Consider the following 13,337-nt stretch of genomic DNA (forward strand, 5'->3'; position numbering starts at 1 on the left):
GTTCTACACTAAGTTCATTATGAACCAGATATACGAATGCACAAGAACTAAAGTTTTGGGAATTTCCCCAAAGATGAGCCAAGTGGGGCCTCTCACAGGTGCAGAAGGAATTTGGGATGTTGGCAGAGAGCCAAACCAATAGGGGAGAAGTACTGGGTGTGATGTAATTGTTGCTGGGCAGAAAAAAGAGGTTTTTTTTTTTGTTTTTTGTTTTTTTTACAGAAAAGGCAGGGTTTTACCAGAAACTGAGTGAATAAAAGCCCGTAAGATCTGTAAAACTTTCATAAATACTCGGCTGCATTGGGTTTTTTTCTGACTCAAACAAACAGAAGGAACTCTGTTTTTACTGCCAATATTCCTGTAATGATGCATTTTTGTCCAGTGTTAAAAGTGGCCCTGACCTGGATATTTTTTACACAACAGGTTCTCAGAAAGTTCAGAACTTCGAGCATAATCATAATCAAGAGTACAGAGTTCTTAATGCTTTGACATGTGTGTCCAAGACTGAAAGATTATCAGTTCAAAAACATTTATACGAGTTATTCTGCAAAAGACTGGAGCTTTTTAAGGAGATTATTTCGGTCTTGTTTTGGAGTTTCCACAGAGGTCTTGGGTGTAGGGGTCTGATAAGGTGGGAAACTCAATGTTTGGGTCATCGGAAGTTATCTCCTCCCTAACTGGGCCTATTTCAGGGTGAACTTTCAGGTGAACTTTCTCTGGTGAACTTTCTCTGGAACTCTGTTTGACCCCTGGTTCAACATGCAGCTAAAGTGGGTCAAAAATGAGAGACCTGCTACCTCCTCTGCCTGATCTGCTCTAATAAATGTTGACATAACAACAGAAATTAACCAGCCAAGACAAACAAAACAAACTGTGACCTCAAGATGATGCTCAATAAGCTGAGATGTCCGAAAACGGCAATAAAGAATCATTTCAAGCACGAAAAACACAATTAAGATTAAAAATGTCAATAAATAATACAAATAAAGATATTAGAAAATAGAAACCCTACGTTTTTTACTAAATAAGGCTGTTTTCTTTAAATATTTGCTTTGTCACTAATTCTTATTTAGCTTTATGGACTTCTTGAGTTCCCGGTTTTTAATTTAAGCCCTTTTGGGTCGTGTGGTGCCTTAGCCCGTTTTGCCCCACTGGTAACAATTGCTGCTGAAGTGTATCAACGTTATTTTCGACTCACAATAAAAAATCTCAACGGTACTAATGCAACTTTTTCCACTTATATGCTCGCAGACAACTTAGGCAAAGGTTTGGATTTATAAAAAAATCGTTTCCAAGTGCTTCCTATCGCATGACATCATCTGTTTCCTACTCCTTCCGGCTGAAAACATGCCGGATGCAAATCCTCTGGGAAAGAGGTCATTTTCATAAATTTCTCGCCATTTTTCCCCCAAACATATTAATAATTATTTAATCATTCAAGTCTCTAGAATAACCTTCCCCCAAAAATTTTTACCTAGGACAAATATTTTTTTGTTTACGTGCTTAACTTAAAGCTTAAATGTTGCCAGTGGGCACATGGCTTGTTGCTAACTAAAGGAAAACACTGTCTGCAGGATTGCACCTAATTTACTTATTTAAAGTTGTAGAATGATGTACAATGGCTCATTTTAGTCCTCTTAGAATACTCTTCCTACCTAAATAAATTCACAGGTATTCAAAGGCCTGTGTCTATGGGATTTTGATAGTCAGAAATGCATGCCACTGGTGACCATAACCGCCTCCCATTGAGATTACTGAAAGGTGAAGGCTTTCTACTTAATTCAGAAATGCAACTGCTGGGTAACTGCTCATCCTCAGTGAGTCAGACAGAGACTAGAAAGGTCAGTGGCACAAATGAAAAGGTGACCAGTCAGATTGTTGGGCCCATGCTCCACAAAACCAAGATCCAAGACAGGAAATTAAAAAAAAAAAAAATCAAGATTGCAGCCAAAGCACCACCACAAGCCAACAAAAAATATCAGATCCCTCGCAAAGTCCCCAAAGAACACGATCCTGGCTTCACATCAGATGATCCAGTGGATATCTTCCTCACAGTCTATCCCCAGTTCCTCAGAGATGCCACCCTGGAAATATCCAATCTCCACACCAAGCAAAAAGGGAAAGCACTCAACCTGACTGAGGATGAACTTCTGACCTTCTATGGTTGACCAGTGCTTACAACACAGTCCCAAGGTGGTGTCTCCTATGGTCAGAGGGTTATGATGTCAGCAACGCTGCACATCATTTACATGTGGAAGCTGTGATGTGCCGCTACATGTGGAGTGCTTCAGGAAGTGGCACACTGCGTAGAACATGCATGAAAGATAAATAAGTTTTTAGAGGTTCAAAGAAACAACGTTTTTTAGGTGTTTTGAGTATAAAGAAACCAGTTCAAATTGTTTGTTTGAATTTTATATGGGGGGAACCAAGGTTTGAACCTCAATCATTAGCTACCTTATTGGGATGATAACAATGGTTCCCAGTCATAAAAATGCTATTTTCTTCAAGACAAAGTACAAAATGAAAAAAAAAATACTTAACATGATTCAGAGGGACTCAACTGATGAAAATCTGGGCAAAAATGGGTTAAAAATTCACCTTTCAAACAGGTGAGAATGAGCCTCCGTGTCTCAGTGAGGTTTCCTGTGTAGCTAAAGGTTAAATAAAGAATAACTGACTTTAGAAATGGGTCAGCTGTGCTCTCTGCATGATCTTTGATCTTCTCTTAAGATTCGCAGACATTCAAGGAGCCGATTAAACATTAACTTGAATGAGTTCTGGTTGTTTTGGTGACCAAGCTGAGAAGCTGGTAGGCGTAAATCTGTTCAAACATCAACCAGCCGTGATGACGGCTGGTTGACGGCTGACGCTCATTGACCAGATTAGCAGTCAGATATCTGCATCGGCTCTATGATGGGACTGACTGATTGATTTAAAGGGACAGCCTCTCTGTAAAGACTCGTTAGTTTTTAGAGTTTCTCTCATCCTCGTTGATTCTTTCCTTCAATTTTTTTTGTCTTTTTTAGAAATTTTATTCGTAACTGATCCATAAAGTATCAGAATATTCTGGACAGAAAGAAAAGCACAGCTTTCTGAGGGCCTCTCATCTCGTGTCTGTTTGGATGAGCTTCCTCATTACTGCTGAGTCATACCTGTTCAGAGGGCACAGCAGAGGTGACTCATGTAGAAGTTAATTAGAAAGTGCTGCAGCGTGTTTCTGTCTGTTTTCACATCTGATCTGATGCCTTACCGACCCGCATCACTCCACCTCTTTGGCTTTTTCACGTCCTCCCGAGCAGCTCAGAGGCTGATCTCTCTCTGCAGGATCACACGGATTTGTTCTGCGTTAAACCAGAACTTCAAAGTGGATGCTGGCTGTTTGGAAAATGGATTTTGGTTCGTGGGAGCTTAGATGTTTCGGCTGATATCAAGCAGACTCGAAGCACACAATAACTGCTCCACATTTGAAGAGAAATGTCAAAGCACAACTCCAACGAGAGTCAGAGAGTCATAACGCGGGTTTCAGAGCCTCTTTATGTGGACATTTTAATGCAGAGATTTCAAGGCACGTGCTGAAATTTTTTATTTAACCAGAAATCCTGAGCAATTATGTTTATGTTTCTGTATTTAGCAGATGCTTTTATCCAAGTGACTTACAAATGAAGATATAACAGCTATACAAAAAGCTATATGGTCATCTCCCACCTTGACTCCTGCAATGCTCTCCTAACTGGTCTCCTAACTGGTTTCCTAACTGGTCTCCTAACTGGTCTCCTAACTGGTCTCCTAACTGGTCTCCTAACTGGTCTCCTAACTGCTCTCCTAACTGGTCTCCTAACTGCTCTCCTAACTGGTTTCCTAACTGGTTTCCTAACTGGTTTCCTAACTGGTCTCCTAACTGGTCTCCTAACTGGTCTCCTAACTGGTCTCCTAACTGCTCTCCTAACTGGTCTCCTAACTGGTCTCCTAACTGGTCTCCTAACTGCTCTCCTAACTGGTCTCCTAACTGCTCTCCTAACTGGTTTCCTAACTGGTTTCCTAACTGGTCTCCTAACTGGTCTCCTAACTGGTCTCCTAACTGGTCTCCAGCCTGTGAAACCTCTGCAGATGGTCCAGAACGCGGCGGTGCGTCTGGTCTTGGATCAGCCTAAAAGAACACGTCCCCCCTCTGTTCATTGAGCTCCTCTGGCTGCCCTTAGCCGCCCGCATCAGATCCAAGTCCCTGATGTTAGCTACAAAGAGCTTAATGGAACGGCTCCATCTACTTGAATGCTCCTGCAAAGGCTTCTGTCCCAACTGGGTCCCTCCGTTGGTCCCAGGATTGTCGTCTAGCAGCTCCTACACCACGCCTAAGACAATCCAAACTCTGTTCATGTGTCGTCCCACGATGGTGGAATGACCTACCGAGCGCTACCAGAACAGGGGCGTCCCTGTCTATCTTCAAGAAGCTCCTGAAAACCCAGCTCTTCAGAGAGCATCTCCTATCCCAGCACTTACCTTGTACTTCCCTCCCCCCTCTATCTCTGCACTTTATCTTTCTGCACTTCCTTCTATGCCTGCACCCTATCTCTACTCTGTCCCCTCTGACAGAGTCGGACTCCTGGGTTCCTTCTATGTAGCTTATTGTTAGCTTTTTATAAAGCTGTTATATCTTCATTTGTAAGTCGCTTTGGATAAAAGCGTCTGATAAATACAGAAACATAAACATACTGTTGGTTCCAACAGTAGGAAAGTTATCTGAGGGGGGAGGAAAGATGAGCATTAGAAACAGAAAACATAAACTGAAGAGGTTCTGGTTGAACTGTCTCTGTCGTCCCTCAGATGAAGACCGTCTGACCCGGAGGAAGAGTTTTGTGGACACAATCTCGCTCCAAGTGGACATCATGTCCAACAGCCTCCCAGATAAGGTTTGATTTCCTTTGGTTATTGTTGGGCATTAAGACTCTCCTGAACACAAGTGTGGTACATCTGGGTTTAAGACCCCAAATGTTAATCTATAAGATGGATAATATGGTGGAGTATTCCTCATTCTTTGGTTTCTTATGTGTCTGCAGTCCCAGCTGGCTGAGGAGATCACGTTTGAGACCCTGAAGAAGGCCATCGGTAAGTATCTGTTTTGCCTTTCCTCACCTCTCTGTGTCCTTCACCACAAATGAAATCCGATATTTGCCTTCATGTTTAAGGCTGCAGCTTCTCTGACAGGAAGTCAGACTGTTGATGGTAACTTTCACTTCGCACTCGAAGTCTTCCATCTGCAAAGTGTTGGTTTTGTCTTATTTCATATCAGGGTTTTATGGTTGTGATGAGCAAGTTTCAGAATTGGAAATTAGATAATTCGGCACATTTTCAATGGTATTATTTAGCTAAAATAGACTAAATACCAACGGAAAGCTGATGCCTACTAAGTTTCAATTCAACTTTTTTCCCTTTGCTTGGCAACGTTTTTGAGTTGGAAATGTATGAATTGGACTCATTTGGATTTGAAATCATTGGAATTGTTTGGATTATGACTGTATTACAATTAATTGGATTAGAATTGGCTTTAATAGGACTGTATCTTTGAAATGCCTTGAGATGACAGTAATTATTGGCTCCTAAATGAGGCTTTAAGGGTCAACTACCACAACGAACGAGAGCAATATAACTGACCAAAGACAGAAACGTTCGCACCTCCCCCAGAGATATAAATCACTGATAAAGCAGAAGTGGGATCTAACTTCCTTGTGTTTCCAGATACGACCGGTTTGGAGGAGCAGGAGCGGGAGAAGAGGCGTCAGGTGATGGAGAAGTTCCAGAAAGCTCCATTTGAGGAGATCGCCGCTCACTGCGAGTCCAAGGTAGGATAACGATGTTCAGAACTAAACTCTCAGCATCTTTAATAAAACCTGAAGGGATGTGTTGCTCATTTTAAACCTTGTGTTCCACCAGGCGAATATGCTGCACGACCGTCTGGCTCAGATCTTCGAACTTACAATCCGGTAAGTCTGTGAACTCTTAAATTTAAGTTTACACTGAAAATAAATCAGTGAACGCTTTATTTATTTTATTATTCAGCTAAACTTTAATATTTTATTTATTTTCTACGTTTGTGTTTACGGAAACTCACACAATTTCTGTGTAAAAACTTTAGTTTTAGATAAAAATTACAGTCATTAAAGAAGAAAAAGAACATTTAAACTCAACTTTAAGCTTTTACATATCAGGAAGGAGTACTTTGTTTCACCAGTCAATGTTTAATGGTTTTAAACCTCTAACTTTGAACTAGTTTCTACGGGATAATGTAAAATGTCTGCCTTCTCTCATCCCCTGCAGGCCTCCTCCCAGTCCGTCCGGCGTCGTTTCCATCTCAGCGGGACACACCCAGCACCCATCTGTCCCAGTCTACGAGATGAAGTTTCCAGACCTCTGCGTGTACTGAGCACACCGCAGCCATAACCATCCCACACCCCCACCGCACAGCTCACAAGCAAGATTAAAAATGCACAAACATCCCAATCTGTACTCCGGTTTCCTCCATTCAGCCAGCACAGAGGTGTCAGGGATGCAATCAGGGACACAAACCTGCAGCAAATGTAAAAAACACTTTAAAAATACCGTTTAGTGAACTGTTAGCAGCAGCTGGAAATGACCTGATTTGCTGCTTTTTTTGTTTCCTGACTCGCATCCCTAAACCTAAACATTTTTTAGTCACTCAGAAGAAAAAAAGGGCGACCTAAACCACTTCAGTGCTGCGGTTTTAATGTAACAATGCTTGATGTGACGTTGCTTCACCTGCAGCTGAGCGGAAGCTTCACACCTTGTACATACAGCGCAGAAAACTATCAACTCGAGCTCTTAGAAATGGATAAAAGCTTTTTTTAGGGTGAACACGTGAGACATGCCCCTGCCTCTTAAACAAATGTCTGCAGTTGTGTGAGATTAGTTAGTCTAATGTTGAGTTTTAGGCTAAATCCTCTGTTTCAGTAACGGCTTCAACAACCAGCTGAGTTTCATTAAGGGAGATAAAGAGAGTGCAATATTTCTGTGGCGTACACCAGCAGTTACCTCTTCACAGCTTCTTCATAACCACAACCTGCTCGGATGCTAAAGGCCAAGGTTCGTGCCGTAGTATTAACGTCCATCTTCAACCACTCTGACAGAGCAGTGACATTTATTATAGTCCCGACGCCACGTTAAGTTCCCAGAGTGGTTCGGGAGTCATTTACACGAGGCACAGCTGCAGCTGGGATCTGTCATAGCAGATGGCTATCAGTATGTTTCTGATCTGAGCTCCATGTGGGAAGAAAGTCCCTCCAGCTGGAGGACCATAGCCGCTGCCTCTGTTTTATTCCAGGCTGAAGGTCAGCGGTTCCTTCCACTTGGTTTGTTTGATAGTTTTAGGAGCGGATCAGTTGTCGGGTCAGGGTGAATTTTTGGGAGCTTGTTTGAAAGATTTCAGATTTGTGTTGAAATGGTGGAGAACGAACGTGAAACATGACTGTGTTCTGCCCAGCAGGATGTTGGATGTTTTCGATGTGGTTTCGGATGTTTCGGGTGTTTTTTTTTGGATGTTCTCCTGAATGAATGAACTCTGAAGGTCTTTGTTTTGCTGCAGCTGATTTTTGACGATGGTGGAGCAGCTTCTTGTTGAAGCAAAAGAGGACATAAAGCACCAGAATGTTTGAATGATGACTGGCTCAACATAGCCAGAGCCAACATAGAAGCTTCAGGGACCGTCACGGTGTGCAAGACAGGAGTCATGTGATCAGGTCATAAAAGCTATCGACTGACGATTGTCCTTGGCCCCACTTCCCATTTTTAATCTGTAGGGGACCCATTTTCTTTGGAAGATCAAGGAGTAGAGGTCATGCAACCATCTGAATCATCCCCCTCTTCCTGGCTGAAGGACAACCCCTTAATTACCCACCATGATGCAAAATGTAGGGATCGGCTCCAGTGATGAAATGAGGCTTTCAAGCTTCAGGTTCAAGCTGTAGTACCACTTCTGGCCATTATGTACGTATATTTCAGTTGAAAAAGCATCAAATTCTGTGATGAAATGTAAGCGTAGAAAGTTATTATGATGTAATTAGCGAGCATAACCCCTTCTGATCAGTGCGTTTGTTGTCCTTTTGATAAGAAATTCCTCATCAAATAGATACAAGGCCTCAAAAATATGTATTTATGGCCACCATCTTGTCAACATATGGTCATTTCTGGTTCCAAAAGACCAAAATAGAGACGGTCAAATCAATGCTCCCAAACAGTCCACGAACCAAACGATGGCACGTTGTCCATCTGTTACATACAGTCTGTGGAGCTGGAAGCTTCCTGTGGCTTTGTTGTTTCTCCAGAGACCGAAGCTACATGTCACATCCTCTGCACATGAAATATAATGAATTTCCCTATTTGTGGGCTCTATAATGGCTCCAGTTTGAATTTGCAAACCTTGCAGTATAGATGATTTTACTCTTTGCTAGCGACTCTATGCAAGAAGGTTTTTCTTTATGAACCTGTTGCAGAAGTGGCCAAAATTCAATTAAAGCAGAAATAAATCTACTTTCTGAGTTTTTGAGTAAAAGTGTTATTGGCCACTCAACCGAACATAATGGGTTTAACCCCTTAAGGCGTCCAAAAATCAAAGAATTTCCTCAGCCCCCCTTTCTATGTACCTACATGTTATACAGCGTTGGAAAGCTGAAGTTCTTGGGATCTGAATGATGTTGTTTCAGGATACAGTCATAACTGTAGACACAGTAAACACTGTCAAAGAAGTTGCAAATGCAAAAAACTATGCAATAATGAAGCCTCGCAGTATTCCGAGAACAAATACAACTCCAACAAAAACTGTCCCGTTACGTAGGCAAAGGTCCAGTGAATGTCCTCCAGTAAAAAGATCCATAAAGACGAAACCTTCGAAATTTCCATCAGATTATGCTTCTAATCCAGTCGGGTTAAGACCACCTTGAAATTTACTTTGGGTATGCTTTCATAGGCATTTTTAGGTGAAAATGGCAGGAATTAGCTGTTTTTGAACCATTTGGAGTAGTGTCTAGGTGTCTTTTACTAATAATTTCCAGCCATTTTTACCGTTATCTCCCCTATGACGCTGCATCTGATCAAATTTGGCCCTACATTCTGCAGCTTGTGAACACTTGACGGTAATTTCTGAGGACATACTCAAAACACACTCCAAACAAATACAGGATGTCCAAGGCATCTTAATTCCACAATATCAGAATGTAAATAAAGGCAGTGCAATCCTGGTCTAAGGATTCAGCTGAGATATCAGCGCAATGATGATTCTCCAGTACTTTTGAGGCGGGTGATCCTTGTTCCGACTTTTACTTCCTCTAGATAGTCAAGTTTGATCGTGAACTCTATCATCGTGGTTCTGACAGTCATTTAAGTGACTGTAATTAACTCCTGAAACTTCCACACTTAGAAGAAGAACCTCTATGGTGCAGCTCAGTACCTTCACAATTCTGTGGAAGAATTACTTTAACTTGGCCCTTTAAACCACAGAGATTATAAAGATAATAACAGAACATATTATCCCTCAATTTAAGTATGTATAGGCTTTTAAAAAGTCTTGAGCAACCACAGTCTGAACTTTAAATGGGCAGCATGAGCTGAAAGTCTGTTGTTAAACACGTGACCCGAGCCTTGCACATCGTAGCGTTCCCTGAAAGCATCCCTCTCTGTTTCTGCTGTCAGTTTCCATTTAGAAATCAGATTGAGTTGAGTTTGCAGACAGCTCTACAGTATCTTTTAATAGCAGTTGCAGAAATCAGTCTTATGTTGTAACCTGTGTGAATCTTGGCTGAAAACGTACTTTAAAAAGAGGATAATGAGCAGAGAAGCCTGATTGAAAGTTAAACGAGTGTTTTCCTCTCATCTGTGCATATCTAATTTGCATAATGTCTTAGCTTTAAACAATGACTCTTGTGACTTAACATGTTAGAATCATAGCTCTTAAAGACATGCATTACAGGAAATAACTGCATGATTTCTTAGTATTACATCGTGGAGTACGGACGGGGAGCGAGAAATACTGCAACAAAATCCATCTAAACAAGTTATTTTATCGGCTGGACACACAATCAGACTTTTCTTCACACGCAGGATAAATGACACAAAGGAAAACTTGTAATGTAGTTGAGAGAAAAGTCCGATTTGAGCCATGGATGACTTGTTTGTTTAGATGTGGCTGGAATACGTGATGAATGTGTCATTTCAGCAGCATATCATATATTTTTGTACATTGTATGCATCATGTTGTCAAATCGTTGCCTCCTAGAGATTTTAGAGATTTATCGAGAGGAATACAAATGCTGAATTGTTTTTAGTCTTTTTTTGTTGTTTACACAACAGTTCAGGGTTTCAATGGGATCGTGCAGTTGTAATCAATGTGGGAGAATTTTTATCATTTATCTTTTGTTTTCTCAAGTAGAATCCATTTTATCATTTCAGATATATACAAATGAATATAATCTATATATCGTCAGATCTCAATTATTTTTGGATGATAAGTGCAATCTGCTAATATTAGCATTGAGATTTATTTTTACTAAGGAGTCGGCTCAGGTTTTTGGTAGAGAAGAATCGGGTCCAGATTCACTGAAAGCCATCAAATGTCGTAGTTTGGTAAAGATTTTAATGCTCAGCCTCCTCGGTGACATCAATACAAGAACAAAAATAGTGATTCCTGCAAGACTTCAACAGCCTTTGTAATCTGAAGCGTATTTGCATAAATTAATACACTCCGTCTTAAAGTCACATCCCTGTAAAACCTGAATGCACAGACTGGAGTCCCTAGTTTTCAGATGTGTTTATTAATCAATCCTTCATGTGGAAAAAGGGAGTAGATGAGGAAAATGTTATGGTTACGCCATATTTTCTTCACGGCTTCAGCTGACATTATCCAAAACAAGTCAAATAAATGAGCGTGTTTCCCAGAATAAAGTGTTTTATTCTGGGAAACAAAAAGTGTCTTTTGCACATATGTTGCTCCTGAGTGCAAAAACCCCGTCTTTAAAACCTTGTCTGTAACCCACGGCTGTTCCTGCTTGTAAGGAGCAGCTCAGCTCCACATAAAGCAGCTCAGCGCCACATAAAGCAGCTCAGCGCCACATCACCATGTGTCATGGACTCAGCTGCCGAATGACGGCAACATTCGTTGGAGTTCGAAGTGTAGCGCATGAGGCAGGATCGTTTCACCTGTACTTTCACGTGTTTATATGATGCACTTATGGAAGCAAATAAGTCCCAGCATGAAAAGGCATAAAGAGGCTGAAGTAAATCAGTTTGTCAGATATAATTTCGGATAATTTCGAACGTTTAGAAAAATCTGGCCTGATGAAAACTTGGAAGACAGACGGGTGTAGATATGGTTGACATGATGTGATCTTTTCAATGTGCAATGAAAAATATGACCTTTGTGTACGAAGGCTTCTACACTGTCAGACAGTGTCATTATATGACAGATAAAGCAACGATTTATTCCTGAATCCAGCTAGAATTTGCAGATAAGACACTCCAGAATGTAGCTACTTCTTTTACAAATATAGAATAATTAAAAATGTTGTCCACATGTAACAAAGATCAGTGACGAAAGCCATAAATATTATCTAATTATTGAGCTTTTTGTGGTCAGAGGAGACCGGCTCTCAGATGATTTGTGTGAATCTGGACCAGAGTCTGTAGTGAGCTGACTCAGAAATAATGTTTAAGTCAGGATGAAGCTGAGCAGGATGCAGAAATCCATCCGTCTGAATGAGTAAATGATGGGATTTGTAATGGATTTGGCTCAGTCCTTTGAACATTAGCAGCAGGTGTTAAAATCCAATGCAGAAGAGTGTCTAAATGTTTAATGATGATGTTGTGTTTGCACTTTGATCACTGTGTACTATCGCAAAGGCTAATCAGCACAGATTAGTTGGGTACAAAGTTCTTGTTTGTTTGAAGTGTTTTTATTTTCTGGATGTTCAGATGGTGAAATGTTATAGAACAAAAATGGTGAGGCTGGAAAAGGTTTCCCTCTGGACAGGTGATAGAAGTCACATTGGTCTTAAACAACAGGAGTCAGTAAACAGGGTGAAATGATTTCACTACAGACCTGCCTTATTTTAGATTGCTGTACACACAAGTTCCTTTAAAAAGAAAAAGAAATCTGCTGTCTTTCACCTTTCCAGATGGACTTTTTTCAGTTTTCCAGCTGCAAAATGTCAAAAACAACAAAAACGTGTTTTTTTGTTCTGTTTGTGGTGCAACAGTTTGTGTTTTTGTGCCAGTCTTAGAGATAAAATGTCTCATCTGTTCGGCCTTCACAGCTTGGCTTTAATTCAAACACGGCGGGGACCATGACCACTAGATGGCGTCGAGACTCGGCTCCTGCATGCGGGTTCAGGAAACGGTTCAGATGAATTTCAGCACTTTGGTCCAGAGAAGCTGGACTTGACTTATCATTTACTTTCTGCCTGATCTGAGAAGACAAACTGCAGGTTGGCTTCGTCTGTTAATACTGAGACGACTGTCATTGGGAGTGGGGTGATTGGACTGTGGCATCACATGGTTCATGTCTGTGAGAGGTTCTGACTACACACAGACCTCTACATTCAACCAACTTATCTTAAACTGGGCGGAGTCCAACAGTAACTGAGGAATTATTTTCTGAATTTCCTGGAACTGCAGCAGCAGCAGAGTCTCTGCGTTTTATGACAAAGCCTCTACCTAATAGATCTGTGGATTGGAATTAATGTTCACGAGATTAAAATAAAGTGTTTCTATCAAATTTGTTGAGTTGTGATGTGTTCATGGCTGTCGGTTCTCAGCTCAGACACAATTCCTCAATGTGTTTTCTGGGAGAAGCTGATAAGTAACATGTTCATTTGTAGTTTCCATCTTCTTCTTCTTCTTCTTCTTGTTCCTGCTCATCCTCCTCTTGTTCTTCTTCTTCTTCTTCTTCTTCTTCTTCCTCCTTGTCTTCCTCCTCTTCTTCTCCCACTCCTGGCTGTTGGTTGTGGGTCTGAATCCCGCTGAGAGCTGGTGGCTCTCTGCTGTCCTGGCTGGAGGCAGGAGGAGGAGGAGGAGGAGGATTGGACTTGTCTTCACCCGGCAGGTGGGAGCTTTCATCAGTGCAGAAGGTAAAAAGTGTTTAGTTGACATACTATCATGTTATTGGTGTTGTAGTTGACAATAATGCAGTTTCCATTTGTCTTGAGAAGTCATTGTGTGTCACAGTCAGTGGGCTGGTGATCTACTTTGTGCAGGAATGTCACCTCCAGGTAAATCTGTGCATTGACTTTGGGGGAAACATCCACACAAAGGTCAGGATACCTGGTGGAGGATTGTTGCTA

General features: G+C 41.2%; 1 protein-coding gene across 1 annotated transcript in view; it reads left to right on the forward strand.

The window, feature by feature from the left end:
• Nucleotides 1–12,776, forward strand: part of efr3a (EFR3 homolog A (S. cerevisiae)) — a 125,975-nt gene extending 113,199 nt beyond the window's left edge. The window contains exons 20-24 of the mRNA XM_072363104.1: nucleotides 4,822–4,907; nucleotides 5,055–5,103; nucleotides 5,734–5,837; nucleotides 5,929–5,978; nucleotides 6,313–12,776. Of these exons, the coding sequence (XP_072219205.1) occupies nucleotides 4,822–4,907; nucleotides 5,055–5,103; nucleotides 5,734–5,837; nucleotides 5,929–5,978; nucleotides 6,313–6,418 (395 nt within the window). The 3' untranslated portion in view covers nucleotides 6,419–12,776. The remainder of the gene's footprint in view (nucleotides 1–4,821; nucleotides 4,908–5,054; nucleotides 5,104–5,733; nucleotides 5,838–5,928; nucleotides 5,979–6,312) is intronic.
• Nucleotides 12,777–13,337: the final 561 nt, after the last annotated feature.

The sequence above is a fragment of the Leuresthes tenuis genome, unplaced genomic scaffold (genome assembly GCF_036924035.1).
Source record: "Leuresthes tenuis unplaced genomic scaffold, fLeuTen1.0.hap1 SCAF_14, whole genome shotgun sequence".
In the NCBI taxonomy this organism is placed as follows: domain Eukaryota; kingdom Metazoa; phylum Chordata; class Actinopteri; order Atheriniformes; family Atherinopsidae; genus Leuresthes; species Leuresthes tenuis.